This window comes from Ranitomeya imitator, chromosome 5, assembly GCF_032444005.1.
Source record: "Ranitomeya imitator isolate aRanImi1 chromosome 5, aRanImi1.pri, whole genome shotgun sequence".
NCBI classification, from domain to species: Eukaryota; Metazoa; Chordata; class Amphibia; order Anura; family Dendrobatidae; genus Ranitomeya; species Ranitomeya imitator.
This window is the reverse complement of record NC_091286.1, coordinates 20595152-20616930: the sequence shown is the minus strand read 5'-3', so window position 1 is coordinate 20616930 and position 21779 is coordinate 20595152. Positions and strand designations below refer to the sequence as shown.

Genomic DNA, 21779 nt, shown 5'->3' with positions numbered 1-21779 from the left:
AACACCTGGGTGAGATATACCTGCCTCCAACTACCACACCAGCATGAGTCTTACACCACATTGAGTTTGAGGAAGCGAGAGGAGAAGAAGGAGGATATGGCTGATAGACACTCCGGGATTCTGGACAGCAGAGAGGTGGCGTCTGGTCCAGAGAGGTAGATCTGAGTGTCATCAGCATAAAGGTGGTACTCGAATAATGGGGATCAGTACCAGGTAGCTATGAAGTTCCATGGCAAAACCTCTGCTACATTAGATCAGGAATTTATCATGAGCCTATTTATCCTGTAGACCACCAAAGACAGAAAATATGGATATATATATACAGTGGGGCAAAAAAGTATTTAGTCAGTCAGCAATAGTGCAAGTTCCACCACTTAAAAAGATGAGAGGCGTCTGTAATTTACATCATAGGTAGACCTCAACTATGGGAGACAAACTGAGAAAAAAAAATCCAGAAAATCACATTGTCTGTTTTTTTAACATTTTATTTGCATATTATGGTGGAAAATAAGTATTTGGTCAGAAACAAAATTTCATCTCAATACTTTGTAATATATCCTTTGTTGGCAATGACAGAGGTCAAACGTTTTCTGTAAGTCTTCACAAGGTTGCCACACACTGTTGTTGGTATGTTGGCCCATTCCTCCATGCAGATCTCCTCTAGAGCAGTGATGTTTTTGGCTTTTCGCTTGGCAACATGGACTTTCAACTCCCTCCAAAGGTTTTCTATAGGGTTGAGATCTGGAGACTGGCTAGGCCACTCCAGGACCTTGAAATGCTTCTTACGAAGCCACTCCTTCGTTGCCCTGGCGGTGTGCTTTGGATCATTGTCATGTTGAAAGACCCAGCCACGTTTCATCTTCAATGCCCTTGCTGATGGAAGGAGGTTTGCACTCAAAATCTCACGATACATGGCCCCATTCATTCTTTCATGTACCCGGATCAGTCGTCCTGGCCCCTTTGCAGAGAAACAGCCCCAAAGCATGATGTTTCCACCACCATGCTTTACAGTAGGTATAGTGTTTGATGGATGCAACTCGGTATTCTTTTTCCTCCAAACACGACAAGTTGTGTTTCTACCAAACAGTTCCAGTTTGGTTTCCTCAGACCATAGGACATTCTCCCAAAACTCCTCTGGATCATCCAAATGCTCTCTAGCAAACTTCAGACGGGCCCGGACATGTACTGGCTTAAGCAGTGGGACACGTCTGGCACTGCAGGATCTGAGTCCATGGTGGCGTAGTGCGTTACTTATGGTAAGCCTTGTTACATTGGTCCCAGCTCTCTGCAGTTCATTCACTAGGTCCCCCCGCGTGGTTCTGGGATTTTTGCTCACCGTTCTTGTGATCATTCTGACCCCACGGGGTGGGATTTTGCATGGAGCCCCAGATGGAGGGAGATTATCAGTGGTCTTGTATGTCTTCCATTTTCTATTTATTGCTCCCACTGTTGATTTCTTCACTCCAAGCTGGTTGGCTATTGCAGATTCAGTCTTCCCAGCCTGGTGCAGGGTTACAATTTTGTTTCTGGTGTCCTTTGACAGCTCTTTGGTCTTCACCATAGTGGAGTTTGGAGTCAGACTGTTTGAGGGTGTGCACAGGTGTCTTTTTATACTGATAACAAGTTTAAACAGGTGCCATTACTACAGGTAATGAGTGGAGGAAAGAGGAGACTCTTAAAGAAGAAGTTACAGGTCTGTGAGAGCCAGAAATCTTGATTGTTTGTTTCTGACCAAATACTTATTTTCCACCATAATATGCAAATAAAATGTTAAAAAAACAGACAATGTGATTTTCTGGATTTTTTTTTCTCAGTTTGTCTCCCATAGTTGAGGTCTACCTATGATGTAAATTACAGACGCCTCTCATCTTTTTAAGTGGTGGAACTTGCACTATTGCTGACTGACTAAATACTTTTTTGCCCCACTGTATATATATGTATATATAGTACCTCTAGACTTGGGGCAGACACACTATCCTGGATGTGCATCTCACCCCCATCTGACAATACCTCTTGCATATATACCGGCACATACACATGTATACACACAATATTCACATACACATGTTCATGTCATTCACACATGTACGAAATCCTCAAAATGCAACATCTTTACACACGATGCACACACACATGTACAGAGCAAACACATACACATTACACATAATGTTCACACATTCCACATGTATACAATTGGCAGAAACATTTTCCTGTAATTTCTACAGTCCCACATTGCATGTATAATGGTATTGATCCTCTGGGAAGAATTTCTACAAGATTTTGGAGGCGTCTGTGGGAATTTTTGCCCTTTCATCCAGAAGAGGATTTGAGGGGTCAGACCCTGATGTTGGGGAGAGGCCGGGCTGGCAGTCTCCATTATAGGATTGGACTGGGGTCCAGGCTCTGTGCGGCCGCTCACGTTCTCCCCTCCATGTCTGTCTTATGCACTGGGCACAGTCATGGGGGGCAGATAAGGGTCTTCCACAAAGTGGTCCCACAAAGCTGACGCTTTAATTGTCCACAATGTCTTGTTCTGAAGATTAATATTTCCCCTCACTGGAGCTGAGGGTCCGAGGCCGCCCCCTGATAACACATAGCATTATCCTCCTCCACCATCTGTACAGGGGGCACAATGCAGTCAGGGGGTAACGTCCTCCTGGAATCACCAAACCCAGACTCCTCCATCAGACGCAGCCCCCCGCTCTGTAAATTCAGATATTAAAATTAGCTGTTTTCTGCATGTTTTATAAATTGTGGATATTTTTGCAATCAAGTTTTTGATTTCTCCTCTCAGGATCTGCAGAGAGACGCCCGATTTCTGGTGGACGGTGCCAGCAGATTTGACATTATGCAAGGAGAAATAGGTAGGACTCTTGTATGCTTCCACACATAATCTGATTTATTACAGATTAAATCTGCAGCTATACACAGCGCCCCGACCTCGCAGTACAATATAGAGGCTGACTGCGTTGCCAGAGTTGCAATTTCCATGGAGCTTCATGGTTAGTTATGACCGATACATTGCTTCTTGGGGGGATTAGACAATAATGCCTTATTTTCCTGATGGGTTAAGACAGGGACAGGGTAGATAATGTTATATCCATTGGTCTAGGGCAGTAAAAATATTTTATCTAAAATGTTTAAAATTGTATAACTTATACTTGTAACAGCTCATCCCATGTAATATATCATTATTTTTAATATATATGTCCAAATCCCCTCCATAGGCAAAAAAAGTAAGCTTCAATTCTGTCTACTTACAGTCACCACCAGGGGGAGCTCATAGAATGCATAGTTATAGTGATTCTATTAAATTTAGTACTGTCTCTTTAAATCTATATGTGGAGAGCTCCCCCTACTGGTGGCTACAGACAGAAAAAAAAATGCTATTTCATTCCATGACTGTTTTGCTGTTTCTGCTGTTGGGAAAATATGGAATTTAGAGAAATATCTACAACAACATTTCTCTTCGTCCTGCAGGAGACTGTTGGGTTCTCTCTGTTGTCGGGGCTTTAACTCTGCATCGAAAATTTTTGGCAAATGTTATTCCCAGTGACCAGGGATACACATACAAGTACACAGGAATTTTTCATTTTAGGGTAAGAGATGAATATTTTGATTTTCTATCTTTTGGGCCGGTCTGTAGCTTTATGGTAGTGGTTGATCAGACAGATACAATGAGTTTACCCTACTTGTCATTTTGAGTCAAATTTGTAGATTGATACAAAGTCACTTTTTACTATTTTTGAAGTTTTCACTTTGACTTTACTTGACATTAAATCCCATGAGATTGGGCTCAAAATTTGTTACTAAATATGCTCCTCCTGCTGCGAGAACCTGGGGAACCTCATTAATAAAAACCATTAAGGTCACAAGAAGGAAAAGAAGAACTACACAGTGTCCATTGGTATAACATGGGTCCCAGTGCAACGCTGGACATGACTGGCCCTCCTCTATGTGACTGATTCCCTTCACTTTACAAGAGGTGAGGATCGTGGAGAGGAGAGAACTCGACTGTTAGCACAGATTCCATAGTAAGGCGACTGGGTTTTCTAAACTGGACGACACCTATAATGAGAAATCAAATAAAACATGTCTGCAGATCATTTCTCATAGGCTTCACTGGTCACACATCCAGATACATAGTGACCATTAGTATTAATGGAGCCGTCCCTAATCTGACCACTAGAGGCAGAGGAGAGCAACATTACTGTACAGCTGGCAACAATGTAACAATGATCCAGCACAGAACAGACTGCTGTTATAGGGGGGCTCCAGACTACACATCCAGACTGCTGTTATAGGGGGCTCCAGACTACACATCCAGACTGCTGTTATAGGGGGCTCCAGACTACACATCCAGACTGCTGTTATAGGGGGTGTAATGTATAAGAATTAGATCTGTCTCTTTAAGAAAGCGAGGGCGGGAGTTGAGAGGAGTTTCAGTTTCAGTTCTGGCCTGAGGAGGAAATCTTATGCTGCTGTTATGCTGTGTGCTGGAGGAAATGAGAAGAATAAACTACAGTTAAAGCTTACTCTCTCTTAAATTCCTTACACCGTGTGGACATTACAACTGGCGACGAGGATGGGATGCGATCACCTGCTACTGTGAGTACTGACCCCTGCTTTACTGCTTCACACGCCAGCGCCACTGAGAGACTCCATCATGGCTGAATACTTGCACATGTTCCCACAGTTTGATATGACTGATGTCACTAATCTCTCTCATAACTGGAGAAAATGGTTAAATCGATTTGAGAATTTCCTGGAAGCAATAGATATAAAAGAGGAGAACAGAAAAAAAGCCGTGTTCCTGCATTGTGCGGGCACAGGAGTCTATGACATATACAGCACATTACCAGCAGCGGAGACAGACACGTACAGCAAATGCTCCAAAGCTCTCACTGACTACTTCAACCCTAAACAAAACATCAGATATGAAAGATACAAGTTCAGGATTGCTAAGCAGCTTCCAGAAGAATCCATAGACACCTATGTCACCCGGGTGTGCATTTACTGACGTAGATGATGAAATCCTAACTCAAGTAATTGTCACCTGCTCGTCTAATACCATAAGGCGTAAAGCTCTGCAGCAGGATCTCTCTCTGCACGATTTACTCAAGATGGCCCGTGCTATAAAGATAGCAGATCGTCAGGCAATGGAGAGTGGGGATAATTTACATGTGCATAATCTCAAACATAACAGTGCACAAGGCAAGCAGGCCCCGCAACAGAAGAAATGTCATAGATGTGGACAAGATTTCCCTCACCACATGAACAAATGTCCAGCTATAGGACAAACTTGCAGTAAATGTGGAAAAGGGAACCACTTTGCAGTTGTCTGCAAATCAGCGCCCAACAAGTCTCCTCTGCCAATTACAAAGCCTGCAAATATAAAAATGGTAAATCAGGATATAGAAGAAATGTCTGTGGCTGAGAACTATGTGTTCACGACGTCTGCCACTGGCTCAGTGCAGTCTCCATGTATTACACTCACCATCTGCAACACGGATATCACCTTTACCATAGATACAGGAGCTTCGGTGGATATCATAGACAGCAATACTTATGAACAGTTGAAAACAAAGCCAGTCTTACAGCAAGTGCAGACTAAAATCTTCCCATATGGATCTAAAACACCTCTAGTTACAATGGGACAATTTGATGCTGAACTTAGCTATAAAGAAAATAGGCAGAAAACCACTTTTCACACATTACAAGGATCCGGAGGCTGTCGTCTTCTCAGCTATCACACTGCCTTGAAGCTAGGACTCATCCAGATTGTTCATACCATAACTGACCCTGCGGACCTGGATGTACAAGCCATGGTGAATAGTTTTCCCTCCCTATTTAGTGGATTAAGAAAATTAAAGGACTCTCAAGTGCATCTTCATGTGGATGACAGTGTCCGTCCAGTAGCCCAGGCTCACAGGCGTATTCCATTTCACCTGAGAAAGAAGGTAGAAAAGGAACTCCAATTACTCATGGATGATGATGTCATTGAAACTGTTTCTGGTCCCACTCCGTGGGTCTCTCCACTTGTGGTAGTTCCAAAACCAAGGACTCCAGAGCAGGTAAGACTGTGTGTTGACATGCGCCTGCCCAACACTGCTATTCAAAGGGAAAGACACATCTCACCCACAATTGATGACATTATTAATTTATTAAATGGAGCAACTGTTTTTTCAAAGCTCGACCTCAATAAGGGCTATCATCAATTAGAATTGAGTCCAGAATCCAGATACTTAACAACATTTTCCACCCATGTGGGTCTCAGAAGATACAAAAGATTGACGTTTGGGGTCTGCTCAGCAGCAGAAATTTTTCAAGATACGATAAGGAGCGTCATTCAACATATTCCAAATGCCTTTAATTACAGTGATGACATACTGGTTTTTGGGAAAACTCAAGCTGAACATAATCGTGCTCTATATGCTATCTTTGAATGTCTGCTCTCTGCTGGACTCACTTTAAACAAAGAAAAATGCGAATTTGATAAAAATTCATTGGAGTTCTATGGTCACATTTTCTCGGCGGAAGGAGTACGACCTGATCCCAAGAAAGTGGAATCCATCAGAGCAGCTTCAATTCCACAGGATGCCAGTGAAGTGCGCTCTTTTCTTGGAATGGCAAGTTACTGTGCTAGATATATTCCAAATTTTTCGACAATCAGCACTCCATTAAGGGAACTTACGAAACAAAATTGCGTTTTTCAATGGTCCCAAGACTGTCAGGCCTCTTTTGAAACAATCAAAAAGGAACTCTGCTCAACAACCACCATGGCCTATTTTGATCCAGCTCTTCGAACCGAACTGATTGTGGATGCTAGTCCCGTGGGACTGGGTGCAATTTTAGCACAATACAAGGATGACAATCAAAGTCCCCACATCATTTCCTATGCAAGTAAAAGCTTAACAAGCACTGAAAGAAAGTATTCACAACCTGAAAAAGAAAGCTTGGCAGTCGTCTGGGGATGTGAACACTTTCACTTATTTCTCTATGGCGCTCCCTTCACCATTGTCACAGATCATCAAGCTCTCCTTACAATTTTTGGAAATCCCCGAGCTAAAATGCCAGCACGGATTGAACGATGGGGTCTACGTCTACAGGACTATAATTACAAAATTGTTCACAAACCTGGAAAATACAGCAATCCGGCTGATTATCTCTCAAGACATCCCACGAATGATGATTTACCTGTGCATTCCTCCATTGAAGAATACATCCACTTTGTTGCAGCTCACGCCGTGCCAAAAGCACTTTCTGTTGATCAGTTTGTGAATACGACAACAAGTGACAAGACACTCTGTGCCTTAATACAAATTATCCAAAATAGAAGGTGGCATGAAATTCAAAAGAAAAAATTTCCTGAAGATGGGATTGATCTGAAAGAGTTAAAACTATTTTCAAATGTACGTGAGGAATTATCAGTCACTGAAGATCAACTCATCCTTCATGGTACCAAACTGGTTGTACCTAAGGCCTTGCGCAACCTAGTCATACAGATAGCACACGAAGGTCATCTAGGAATTGTTGGCACAAAAAAGTTACTCAGAGAAAAAGTGTGGTTCCCAAATATGGATAAATTGGTGGAAGAGAAGATTGGACATTGCTCCACTTGTCAATTAATTACTCCATCATCAACTCTAGAGCCATTACAAATGTCTCCGTTACCCACTGCTGTATGGGAGGAAGTGGCAGTCGACATGTATGGACCATTACCAAATGGCCAATACATTCTAGTAACAATTGATGAATATTCTAGATACCCTGTCATTTCATTCATCTCTTCAACGTCTGCTAATAGTGTCATACCAGAACTGGACGACATATTCTCTGCATATGGCATTCCAAGAGTGGTCAAAACAGATAATGGACCTCCATTCAATGGACATGTGTTTGCACAGTTTTCTGAATACTTGGGGTTCAGCCACAGAAAAATCACACCTTGCTGGCCGCAAGCTAATGGAATCGTAGAACGTTTCATGCGCACCATGGGGAAACGAATCAAGGCAGCTAGCCTGGAGCACACCCCACTGAAACAGTAACTATACAAATTCCTGCGCAATTACCGCAACATTCCACATTCCACCACTAATGCTGCGCCATCTCATCTAATGTTCAGCAGAACTCTTCGTACACGGATCCCTGATGTGACCAGTCATCCCTTACTAAATGACTCTTCAGTGCGATCAACGGATTTCTTTAACAAGCAAGCCATGAAACATTATGCAGACAGAAGGCGACGGGCACAGCCATGTGCCATCAAAAGAGGTGATATGGTTGTTGTGCGTCAAAAATCAACCAACAAAACCTCAGCTGTATATAGTCCTGCAAAATATAATGTTACTGAGAGAAAAGGCAGTATGGTCACGGCTGAGCGAGACGGACACTCCATCACTCGAAATTCCTCACATTTTAAAATCATACCGCAGAACAATGGTAATGAACTCCCACCAGTGGAAGATTTGATACCCGACGGTGGAGAGGACCAACAAGAGGTGACTGATCTGTCAGCACTGGACACCCCCAATGAACGCAGACATTACCCTACACGGGAAAGAAGGGCTCCATCGAGACTTATTGAAGAGATATAGTTTAAAAAAAAGGGGAATAAGACAATAAGACATATGGTTTTTCTTGGACATTTTTGTGTTGTTACATTGTCAATATTTGTTTTAGGTTGCTAATATATGTATATAAAAAAAAAAAAAAAAAAAGGGGATGATGTAATGTATAAGAATTAGATCTGTCTCTTTAAGAAAGCGAGGGCGGGAGTTGAAAGTAGTTTCAGTTTCAGTTCTGGCCTGAGGAGGAAAATGTTATGCTGCTGTTATGCTGTGTGCTGGAGGAAATGAGAAGAATAAACTACAGTTAAAGCTTACTCTCTCTTAAATTCCTTACACCGTGTGGACATTACAGGAGGGCTCCAGACTACACATCCAGACTGCTGTTATAGGGGGGCTCCAGACTACACATCCAGACTGCTGTTATAGGGGGCTCCAGACTACACATCCAGACTGCTGTTATAGGGGGGCTCCAGATTACACATCCAGACTGCTGTTATAGGGGGCTCCAGACTACACATCCAGACTGCTGTTATAGGGGGCTCCAGACTACACATCCAGACTGCTGTTATAGGGGGCTCCAGACTACACATCCAGACTGCTGTTATAGGGGGCTCCAGACTACACATCCAGACTGCTGTTATAGGGGGGCTCCAGACTACACACCCACACTGCTGTTATAGGGGGCTCCAGACTACACATCCAGACTGCTGTTATAGGGGGCTCCAGACTACACATCCAGACTGTTGTTATGAGGGGGCTTCAGACTATACATCCAGACTGCAGTTATAGGGGGCTCCAGACTACACATCCAGACTGCTGTTATAGGGGGCTCCAGACTACACATCCAGACTGCTGTTATAGGGGGGCTCCAGACTACACATCCAGACTGCTGTTATAGGGGGCTCCAGACTACACATCCAGACTGCTGTTATAGGGGGCTCCAGACTACACATCCAGACTGCTGTTATAGGGGGCTCCAGACTACACATCCAGACTGCTGTTATAGGGGGGCTCCAGACTACACATCCAGACTGCTGTTATAGGGGGCTCCAGACTACACATCCAGACTGCTGTTATAGGGGGCTCCAGACTACACATCCAGACTGCTGTTATAGGGGGCTCCAGACTACACACCCACACTGCTGTTATAGGGGGCTCCAGACTACATATCCAGACTGCTGTTATAGGGGGGCTCCAGACTACACATCCAGACTGCTGTTATAGGGGGCTCCAGACTACACATCCAGACTGCTGTTATAGGGGGCTCCAGACTACACATCCAGTCTGCTGTTATAGGGGGCTCCAGACTACACATCCAGACTGCTGTTATAGTGGGGCTCCAGACTACACATCCAGACTGCTGTTATAGGGGGGCTCCAGACTACACATCCAGACTGCTGTTATAGGGGGCTCCAGACTACACATCCAGACTGCTGTTATAGGGGGCTCCAGACTACACATCCAGACTGCTGTTATAGGGGGCTCCATACTACACATCCAGACTGCTGTTATAGGGGGCTCCAGACTACACATCCAGACTGCTGTTATAGGGGGGCTCCAGACTACACATCCAGACTGTTATAAGGGGCTCCAGACTACACATCCAGACTGCTGTTATAGGGGGCTCCAGACTACACATCCAGACTGTTATAGGGGGCTCCAGACTACACATCCACACTGCTGTTATAGGGGCCCCCAGACTACACACCCAGACTGCTGTTATAGGGGGGCTCCAGACTACACATCCAGACTGCTGTTATAGGGGGCTCCAGACTACACACCCAGACTGCTGTTATAGGGGGGCTCCAGACTACACATCCAGACTGCTGTTATAGGGGGGGCTCCATACTACACATCCAGACTGCTGTTATAGGGGGCTCCAGACTAAACACCCAGACTGCTGTAATAGGGGGGCTCCAGACTACACATCCAGACTGCTGTTATAGGGGGCTCCAGACTACACATCCAGACTGCTGTTATAGGGGGGCTCCAGACTACACATCCAGACTGTTATAGGGGGCTCCAGACTACACATCCAGACTGCTGTTATAGGGGGCTCCAGACTACACATCCAGACTGCTGTTATAGGGGGCTCCAGACTACACATCCAGACTGCTGTTATAGGGGGCTCCAGACTACACATCCAGACTGCTGTTATAGGGGGGCTCCAGACTACACACCCACACTGCTGTTATAGGGGGCTCCAGACTACACATCCAGACTGCTGTTATAGGGGGCTCCAGACTACACATCCAGACTGCTGTTATAGGGGGCTCCAGACTACACATCCAGACTGTTGTTATGAGGGGGCTTCAGACTATACATCCAGACTGCAGTTATAGGGGGCTCCAGACTACACATCCAGACTGCTGTTATAGTGGGGCTCCAGACTACACATCCAGACTGCTGTTATAGGGGGGCTCCAGACTACACATCCAGACTGCTGTTATAGGGGGCTCCAGACTACACATCCAGACTGCTGTTATAGGGGGCTCCAGACTACACATCCAGACTGCTGTTATAGGGGGCTCCAGACTACACATCCAGACTGCTGTTATAGGGGGCTCCAGACTACACATCCAGACTGTTGTTATGAGGGGGCTTCAGACTATACATCCAGACTGCAGTTATAGGGGGCTCCAGACTACACATCCAGACTGCTGTTATAGGGGGCTCCAGACTACACATCCAGACTGCTGTTATAGGGGGGCTCCAGACTACACATCCAGACTGCTGTTATAGGGGGCTCCAGACTACACATCCAGACTGCTGTTATAGGGGGCTCCAGACTACACATCCAGACTGCTGTTATAGGGGGCTCCAGACTACACATCCAGACTGCTGTTATAGGGGGGCTCCAGACTACACATCCAGACTGCTGTTATAGGGGGCTCCAGACTACACATCCAGACTGCTGTTATAGGGGGCTCCAGACTACACATCCAGACTGCTGTTATAGGGGGCTCCAGACTACACACCCACACTGCTGTTATAGGGGGCTCCAGACTACATATCCAGACTGCTGTTATAGGGGGGCTCCAGACTACACATCCAGACTGCTGTTATAGGGGGCTCCAGACTACACATCCAGACTGCTGTTATAGGGGGCTCCAGACTACACATCCAGTCTGCTGTTATAGGGGGCTCCAGACTACACATCCAGACTGCTGTTATAGTGGGGCTCCAGACTACACATCCAGACTGCTGTTATAGGGGGGCTCCAGACTACACATCCAGACTGCTGTTATAGGGGGCTCCAGACTACACATCCAGACTGCTGTTATAGGGGGCTCCAGACTACACATCCAGACTGCTGTTATAGGGGGCTCCATACTACACATCCAGACTGCTGTTATAGGGGGCTCCAGACTACACATCCAGACTGCTGTTATAGGGGGGCTCCAGACTACACATCCAGACTGTTATAAGGGGCTCCAGACTACACATCCAGACTGCTGTTATAGGGGGCTCCAGACTACACATCCAGACTGTTATAGGGGGCTCCAGACTACACATCCACACTGCTGTTATAGGGGCCCCCAGACTACACACCCAGACTGCTGTTATAGGGGGGCTCCAGACTACACATCCAGACTGCTGTTATAGGGGGCTCCAGACTACACACCCAGACTGCTGTTATAGGGGGGCTCCAGACTACACATCCAGACTGCTGTTATAGGGGGGGCTCCATACTACACATCCAGACTGCTGTTATAGGGGGCTCCAGACTAAACACCCAGACTGCTGTAATAGGGGGGCTCCAGACTACACATCCAGACTGCTGTTATAGGGGGCTCCAGACTACACATCCAGACTGCTGTTATAGGGGGCTCCAGACTACACATCCAGACTGTTATAGGGGGCTCCAGACTACACATCCAGACTGCTGTTATAGGGGGCTCCAGACTACACATCCAGACTGCTGTTATAGGGGGGCTCCAGACTACACACCCAGACTGTTATAGGGGGCTCCAGACTACACATCCAGACTGCTGTTATAGGGGGCTCCAGACTACACATCCAGACTGTTATAGGGGGCTCCAGACTACACATCCAGACTGCTGTTATAGGGGGCTCCAGACTACACACCCAGACTGCTGTTATAGGGGGGCTCCAGACTACACATCCAGACTGCTGTTATAGGGGGGTACAGACTACACACCCAGACTGTTATAGGGGGCTCCAGACTACACACCCAGACTGCTGTTATAGGGGGGCTCCAGACTACACATCCAGACTGCTGTTATAGGGGGGGCTCCATACTACACATCCAGACTGCTGTTATAAGGGGGCTCCAGACTACACATCCAGACTGCTGTTATAGGGGGCTCCAGACTAAACACCCAGACTGCTGTAATAGGGGGGCTCCAGACTACACATCCAGACTGCTGTTATAGGGGGCTCCAGACTACACACCCACACTGCTGTTATAGGGGGCTCCAGACTACACATCCAGTCTGCTGTTATAGGGGGCTCCAGACTACACATCCAGACTGCTGTTATAGTGGGGCTCCAGACTACACATCCAGACTGCTGTTATAGGGGGGCTCCAGACTACACATCCAGACTGCTGTTATAGGGGGCTCCACACTACACATCCAGACTGCTGTTATAGGGGGCTCCAGACTACACACCCAGACTGCTGTTATAGGGGGGGCTCCAGACTACACATCCAGACTGCTGTTATAGGGGGCTCCATACTACACATCCAGACTGCTGTTATAGGGGGCTCCATACTACACATCCAGACTGCTGTTATAGGGGGGCTCCAGACTACACATCCAGACTGCTGTTATAGGGGGCTCCAGACTACACATCCAGACTGCTGTTATAGGGGGCTCCAGACTACACATCCAGTCTGCTGTTATAGGGGGCTCCAGACTACACATCCAGACTGCTGTTATAGTGGGGCTCCAGACTACACATCCAGACTGCTGTTATAGGGGGGCTCCAGACTACACATCCAGACTGCTGTTATAGGGGGCTCCAGACTACACATCCAGACTGCTGTTATAGGGGGCTCCACACTACACATCCAGACTGCTGTTATAGGGGGGGCTCCAGACTACACATCCAGACTGCTGTTATAGGGGGCTCCATACTACACATCCAGACTGCTGTTATAGGGGGCTCCAGACTACACATCCAGACTGCTGTTATAGGGGGGCTCCAGACTACACATCCAGACTGCTGTTATAGGGGGGCTCCAGACTACACATCCAGACTGCTGTTATAGGGGGCTCCAGACTACACATCCAGACTGCTGTTATAGGGGGCTCCATACTACACATCCAGACTGCTGTTATAGGGGGCTCCAGACTACACATCCAGACTGCTGTTATAGGGGGGCTCCAGACTACACATCCAGACTGCTGTTATAGGGGGCTCCAGACTACACATCCAGACTGCTGTTATAGGGGGGCTCCAGACTACACACCCAGACTGTTATAGGGGGCTCCAGACTACACATCCAGACTGCTGTTATAGGGGGCTCCAGACTACACATCCAGACTGTTATAGGGGGCTCCAGACTACACATCCACACTGCTGTTATAGGGGGCTCCAGACTACACATCCAGACTGCTGTTATAGGGGGGCTCCAGACTACACATCCACACTGCTGTTATAGGGGGCTCCAGACTACACATCCAGACTGCTGTTATAGGGGGGCTCCAGACTACGCATCCACACTGCTGTTATAGGGGGCTCCAGACTACACATCCAGACTGCTGTTATAGGGGGCTCCAGACTACACACCCAGACTGCTGTTATAGGGGGGCTCCAGACTACACATCCAGACTGCTGTTATAGGGGGCTCCAGACTACACACCCAGACTGCTGTTATAGGGGGGCTCCAGACTACACATCCAGACTGCTGTTATAGGGGGCTCCAGACTAAACACCCAGACTGCTGTAATAGGGGGGCTCCAGACTACACATCCAGACTGCTGTTATAGGGGGCTCCAGACTAAACACCCAGACTGCTGTAATAGGGGGGCTCCAGACTACACATCCAGACTGCTGTTATAGGGGGGCTCCAGACTACGCATCCACACTGCTGTTATAGGGGGCTCCAGACTACACATCCAGACTGCTGTTATAGGGGGCTCCAGACTACACACCCAGACTGCTGTTATAGGGGGGCTCCAGACTACACATCCAGACTGCTGTTATAGGGGGCTCCAGACTACACACCCAGACTGCTGTTATAGGGGGGCTCCAGACTACACATCCAGACTGCTGTTATAGGGGGCTCCAGACTACACACCCAGACTGCTGTTATAGGGGGGCTCCAGACTACACATCCAGACTGCTGTTATAGGGGGCTCCAGACTAAACACCCAGACTGCTGTAATAGGGGGCTCCAGACTACACATCCAGACTGCTGTTATAGGGGGGCTCCAGACTACGCATCCAGACTGCTGTTATAGGGGGCTCCAGACTACACATCCAGACTGCTGTTATAGGGGGCTCCAGACTACACATCCAGACTGCTGTTATAGGGGGGCTCCAGACTACACACCCAGACTGTTATAGGGGGCTCCAGACTACACATCCAGACTGCTGTTATAGGGGGCTCCATACTACACATCCAGACTGTTATAGGGGGCTCCAGACTACACATCCACACTGCTGTTATAGGGGGCTCCAGACTACACACCCAGACTGCTGTTATAGGGGGGCTCCAGACTACACATCCAGACTGCTGTTATAGGGGGCTCCAGACTACACATCCAGACTGCTGTTATAGGGGGGCTCCAGACTACACATCCAGACTGCTGTTATAGGGGGCTCCAGACTACACATCCAGACTGCTGTTATAGGGGGGCTCCAGACTACACACCCAGACTGTTATAGGGGGCTCCAGACTACACATCCAGACTGCTGTTATAGGGGGCTCCAGACTACACATCCAGACTGTTATAGGGGGCTCCAGACTACACATCCACACTGCTGTTATAGGGGGCTCCAGACTACACACCCAGACTGCTGTTATAGGGGGCTCCAGACTACACATCCAGACTGCTGTTATAGGGGGCTCCAGACTACACATCCAGACTGTTATAGGGGGCTCCAGACTACACATCCACACTGCTGTTATAGGGGGCTCCAGACTACACACCCAGACTGCTGTTATAGGGGGCTCCAGACTACACATCCAGACTGCTGTTATAGGGGGCTCCAGACTACACATCCAGACTGCTGTTATAGGGGGGCTCCAGACTACACATCCAGACTGCTGTTATAGGGGGCTCCAGACTACACATCCAGACTGCTGTTATAGGGGGCTCCAGACTACACATCCAGACTGCTGTTATAGGGGGGCTCCAGACTACACACCCAGACTGTTATAGGGGGCTCCAGACTACACATCCAGACTGCTGTTATAGGGGGCTCCAGACTACACATCCAGACTGTTATAGGGGGCTCCAGACTACACATCCACACTGCTGTTATAGGGGGCTCCAGACTACACACCCAGACTGCTGTTATAGGGGGGCTCCAGACTACACATCCAGACTGCTGTTATAGGGGGGTACAGACTACACACCCAGACTGTTATAGGGGGCTCCAGACTACACACCCAGACTGCTGTTATAGGGGGCTCCAGACTACACATCCAGACTGCTGTTATAGGGGGGCTCCAGACTACACATCCAGACTGCTGTTATAGGGGGCTCCAGACTACACATCCAGACTGCTGTTATAGGGGGGCTCCAGATTACACATCCAGACTGCTGTTATAGGGGGGCTCCAGACTACACATCCAGACTGCTGTTATAGGGGGCTCCAGACTACACATCCAGACTGCTGTTATAGGGGGGCTCCAGACTACACATCCACACTGCTGTTATAGGGGGGGCTCCAGACTACACATCCAGACTGCTGTTATAGGGGGCTCCAGACTACACATCCAGACTGCTGTTATAGGGGGGCTCCAGATTACACATCCAGACTGCTGTTATAGGGGGGCTCCAGACTACACATCCAGACTGCTGTTATAGGGGGCTCCAGATTACACATCCAGACTGCTCTTATAGGGGGGCTCCAGACTACACATCCAGACTGCTGTTATAGGGGGCTCCAGACTACACATCCAGACTGCTGTTATAGGGGGCTCCAGACTACACATCCAGACTGCTGTTATAGGGGGCTCCAGACTACACATCCAGACTGCTGTTATAGGGGGGGCTCCAGACTACACATCCAGACTGCTGTTATAGGGGGCTCCAGATTACACATCCAGACTGCTGTTATAGGGGGGCTCCAGACTACACATCCACACTGCTGTTATAGGGGGGCCCCAGACTACACATCCAGACTGCTGTTATAGGGGGGCTGCAGATTACACATCCAGACTGCTGTTATAGGGGGCTCCAGACTACACATCCAGACTGCTGTTATAGGGGGCTCCAGACTACACATCCAGACTGCTGTTATAGGGGGCTCCAGACTACACATCCACACTGCTGTTATAGGGGGGGCTCCAGACTACACATCCAGACTGCTGTTATAGGGGGCTCCAGATTACACATCCAGACTGCTGTTATAGGGGGGCTCCAGACTACACATCCACACTGCTGTTATAGGGGGGCCCCAGACTACACATCCAGACTGCTGTTATAGGGGGCTCCAGATTACACATCCAGACTGCTGTTATAGGGGGCTCCAGACTACACATCCACACTGCTGTTATAAGGGGGCTCCAGACTACACATCCAGACTGCTGTTATAGGAGGCTCCAGACTACACATCCAGACTGCTGTTATAGGGGGGGCTCCATACTACACATCCAGACTGCTGTTATAGGGGGCTCCAGACTACACATCCAGACTGCTGTTATAGGGGGGCACCGGACTACACATCCAGACTGCTGTTATAGGGGGGGGCTCCAGACTACACATCCAGACTGCTGTTATAGGGGGCTCCAGACTACACACCCAGACTGCTGTTATAGGGGGGCTCCAGACTACACATCCAGACTGCTGTTATAGGGGGCTCCAGAATACACATCCAGACTGCTGTTATAGGGGGGCTCCAGACTACACATCCAGACTGCTGTTATAGGGGGCTCCAGACTACACATCCAGACTGCTGTTATAGGAGGCTCCAGACTACACATCCAGACTGCTGTTATAGGGGGCTCCAGAATACACATCCAGACTGCTGTTATAGGGGGCTCCATACTACACATCCAGACTGCTGTTATAGGGGGCTCCAGACTACACATCCAGACTGCTGTTATAGGGGGCTCCAGACTACACATCCAGACTGCTGTTATAGGGGGGCTCCAGACTACACATCCACACTGCTGTTATAGGGGGGCTCCAGACTACACATCCAGACTGCTGTTATAGGGGGCTCCAGACTACACATCCAGACTGCTGTTATAGGGGGCTCCAGACTACACATCCAGACTGCTGTTATAGGGGGGCACCGGACTACACATCCAGACTGCTGTTATAGGGGGGGGGCTTCAGACTACACATCCAGACTGCTGTTATAGGGGGCTCCAGACTACACATCCAGACTGCTGTTATAGGGGGCTCCAGACTACACATCCAGACTGCTGTTATAGGGGGCTCCATACTACACATCCAGACTGCTGTTATAGGGGGGCTCCAGACTACACATCCAGACTGCTGTTATAGGGGGCTCCAGACTACACATCCAGACTGCTGTTATAGGGGGCTCCAGACTACACATCCAGTCTGCTGTTATAGGGGGCTCCAGACTACACATCCAGACTGCTGTTATAGGGGGCTCCAGACTACACATCCAGACTGCTGTTATAGGGGGCTCCAGACTACACATCCAGACTGCTGTTATAGGGGGGCTCCAGACTACACATCCAGACTGCTGTTATAGGGGGCTCCAGACTACACATCCAGACTGCTGTTATAGGGGGCTCCAGACTACACATCCAGACTGCTGTTATAGGGGGGCTCCAGACTACACATCCAGACTGCTGTTATAGGGGGGCTCCAGACTACACATCCAGACTGCTGTTATAGGGGGCTCCAGACTACACATCCAGACTGCTGTTATAGGGGGGCTCCAGACTACACATCCAGACTGTTATAGGGGGCTCCAGACTACACATCCAGACTGCTGTTATAGGGGGCTCCAGACTACACACCCAGACTGTTATAGGGGGCTCCAGACTACACATCCAGACTGCTGTTATAGGGGGGCTCCAGACTACACACCCAGACTGTTATAGGGGGCTCCAGACTACACATCCAGACTGCTGTTATAGGGGGGCACCGGACTACACATCCAGACTGCTGTTATAGGGGGGGGCTCCAGACTACACATCCAGACTGCTGTTATAGGGGGCTCCAGATTACACATCCAGACTGCTGTTATAGGGGGCTCCAGACTACACATCCAGACTGCTGTTATAGGGGGCTCCAGACTACACATCCAGACTGCTGTTATAGGGGGCTCCAGACTACACATCCAGACTGCTGTTATAGGGGGGCTCCAGACTACACATCCAGACTGCTGTTATAGGGGGCTCCAGACTACACACCCAGACTGTTATAGGGGGCTCCAGACTACACATCCAGACTGCTGTTATAGGGGGCTCCAGACTACACATCCAGACTGCTGTTATAGGGGGGCTCCAGACTACACATCCAGACTGCTGTTATAGGGGGCTCCAGACTACACATCCAGACTGCTGTTATAGGGGGGGCTCCAGACTACACACCCAGACTGTTATAGGGGGCTCCAGACTACACATCCAGACTGCTGTTATAGGGGGCTCCAGACTACACATCCAGACTGCTGTTATAGGGGGGCTCCAGACTACACATCCAGACTGCTGTTATAGGGGGCTCCAGACTACACATCCAGACTGCTGTTATAGGGGGCTCCAGACTAAACACCCAGACTGCTGTTATAGGGGGCTCCAGACTACACATCCAGACTGCTGTAATAGGGGGGCTCCAGACTACACATCCAGACTGCTGTTATAGGGGGCTCCAGACTACACACCCAGACTGTTATAGGGGGCTGCAGACTACACATCCACACTGGTGTTATAGGGGGCTCCAGACTGCACATCCAGACTGCTGTTATAGGGGGGGCTCCATACTACACATCCAGACTGCTGTTATAGGGGGCTCCAGACTACACATCCAGACTGCTGTTATAGGGGGGCTCCAGACTAAACACCCAGACTGCTGTAATAGGGGGGCTCCAGACTACACATCCAGACTGCTGTTATAGGGGGCTCCAGACTAAACACCCAGACTGCTGTAATAGGGGGGCTCCAGACTACACATCCAGACTGCTGTTATAGGGGGCTCCAGACTACACACCCAGACTGCTGTTATAGGGGGGCTCCAGACTACACATCCACACTGGTGTTATAGGGGGCTCCAGACTGCACATCCAGACTGCTGTTATAGGGGGGGGGCTCCATACTACACATCCAGACTGCTGTTATAGGGGGCTCCAGACTACACATCCAGACTGCTGTTATAGGGGGCTCCAGACTAAACACCCAGACTGCTGTAATAGGGGGGCTCCAGACTACACATCCAGACTGCTGTTATAGGGGGCTCCAGACTACACATCCAGACTGCTGTTATAGGGGGCTCCAGACTACACATCCAGACTGCTGTTATAGGGGGCTCCAGACTACACATCCAGACTGCTGTTATAGGGGGGCTCCAGACTACACATCCAGACTGCTGTTATAGGGGGCTCCATACTACACATCCAGACTGCTGTTATAGGGGGCTCCAGACTACACATCCAGACTGCTGTTATAGGGGGGCTCCAGACTACACATCCAGACTGCTGTTATAGGGGGCTCCAGACTACACATCCAGACTGCTGTTATAGAGGGGGCTCCAGACTACACATCCAGACTGCTGTTATAGGGGGGGCTCCAGACTACACATCCAGACTGCTGTTATAGGGGGCTCCATACTACACATCCAGACTGCTGTTATAGGGGGCTCCAGACTACACATCCAGACTGCTGTTATAGGGGGGCTCCAGACTACACATCCAGACTGCTGTTATAGGGGGCTCCAGACTACACATCCAGACTGCTGTTATAGAGGGGGCTCCAGACTACACATCCAGACTGCTGTTATAGGGGGCTCCAGATTACACATCCAGACTGCTGTTATAGGGGGGCTCCAGACTACACATCCAGACTGCTGTTATAGGGGGGCTCCAGACTACACATCCAGACTGCTGTTATAGGGGGGCTCCAGACTACACATCCAGACTGCTGTTATAGGGGGCTCCAGACTACACATCCAGACTGCTGTTATAGGGGGCTCCAGACTACACATCCAGACTGCTGTTATAGGGGGCTCCAGACTACACATCCAGACTGCTGTTATAGGGGGGCTCCAGACTACACATCCAGACTGCTGTTATAGGGGGCTCCAGACTACACATCCAGACTGCTGTTATAGAGGGGGCTCCAGACTACACATCCAGACTGCTGTTATAGGGGGGCTCCAGACTACACATCCAGACTGCTGTTAAAGGGGGGGCTCCAGACTACACATCCAGACTGCTGTTATAGGGGGGCTCCAGATTACACATCCAGACTGCTGTTATAGGGGGGCTCCAGACTACACATCCACACTGCTTTTAAAGGGGGGGCTCCAGACTACACATCCAGACTGCTGTTATAGGGGGGCTCCAGACTGCTGTTATAGGAGGCTCCAGACTACACATCCAGACTGCTGTTATAGGGGGCTCCAGACTACACATCCAGACTGCTGTTATAGGGGGGGCTCCAGACTACACATCCAGACTGCTGTTATAGGGGGCTCCAGACTACACATCCAGACTGCTGTTATAGGGGGGCTCCAGACTACACACCCAGACTGCTGTTATAGGAGGCTCTAGACTACACATCCAGACTGCTGTTATAGGGGGGGCTCCAGAGTACACATCCAGACTGCTGTTATAGGGGGCTCCAGACTACACGTCCAGACTGCTGTTATAGGGGGGGGCTCCAGACTACACATCCAGACTGCTGTTATAGGGGGCTCCAGACTACACATCCAGACTGCTGTTATAGGGGGGGGGGCTCCAGACTACACATCCAGACTGCTGTTATAGGGGGCTCCAGACTACACATCCAGACTGCTGTTATAGGGGGGGCTCCAGACTACACATCCAGACTGCTGTTATAGGGGGGGGGGCTCCAGACTACACATCCAGACT

General features: G+C 48.8%; 1 protein-coding gene and 1 long non-coding RNA gene across 3 annotated transcripts in view; one reads left to right on the top strand and one right to left on the bottom strand.

The window, feature by feature from the left end:
- Positions 1-21779, top strand: part of LOC138681117 (calpain-13-like) — a 156345-nt gene that overhangs the window by 41309 nt on the left and 93257 nt on the right. For both annotated transcript variants that reach the window (XM_069768371.1, XM_069768370.1), the window contains exons 3-4: positions 2795-2864; positions 3481-3599. In XM_069768371.1, coding sequence (XP_069624472.1) covers positions 2795-2864; positions 3481-3599 — 189 coding nt within the window. The remainder of the gene's footprint in view (positions 1-2794; positions 2865-3480; positions 3600-21779) is intronic.
- The window catches only part of LOC138681120 (uncharacterized), a 56626-nt gene that overhangs the window by 20334 nt on the left and 14513 nt on the right, over positions 1-21779 (bottom strand). The window lies entirely within an intron of this gene.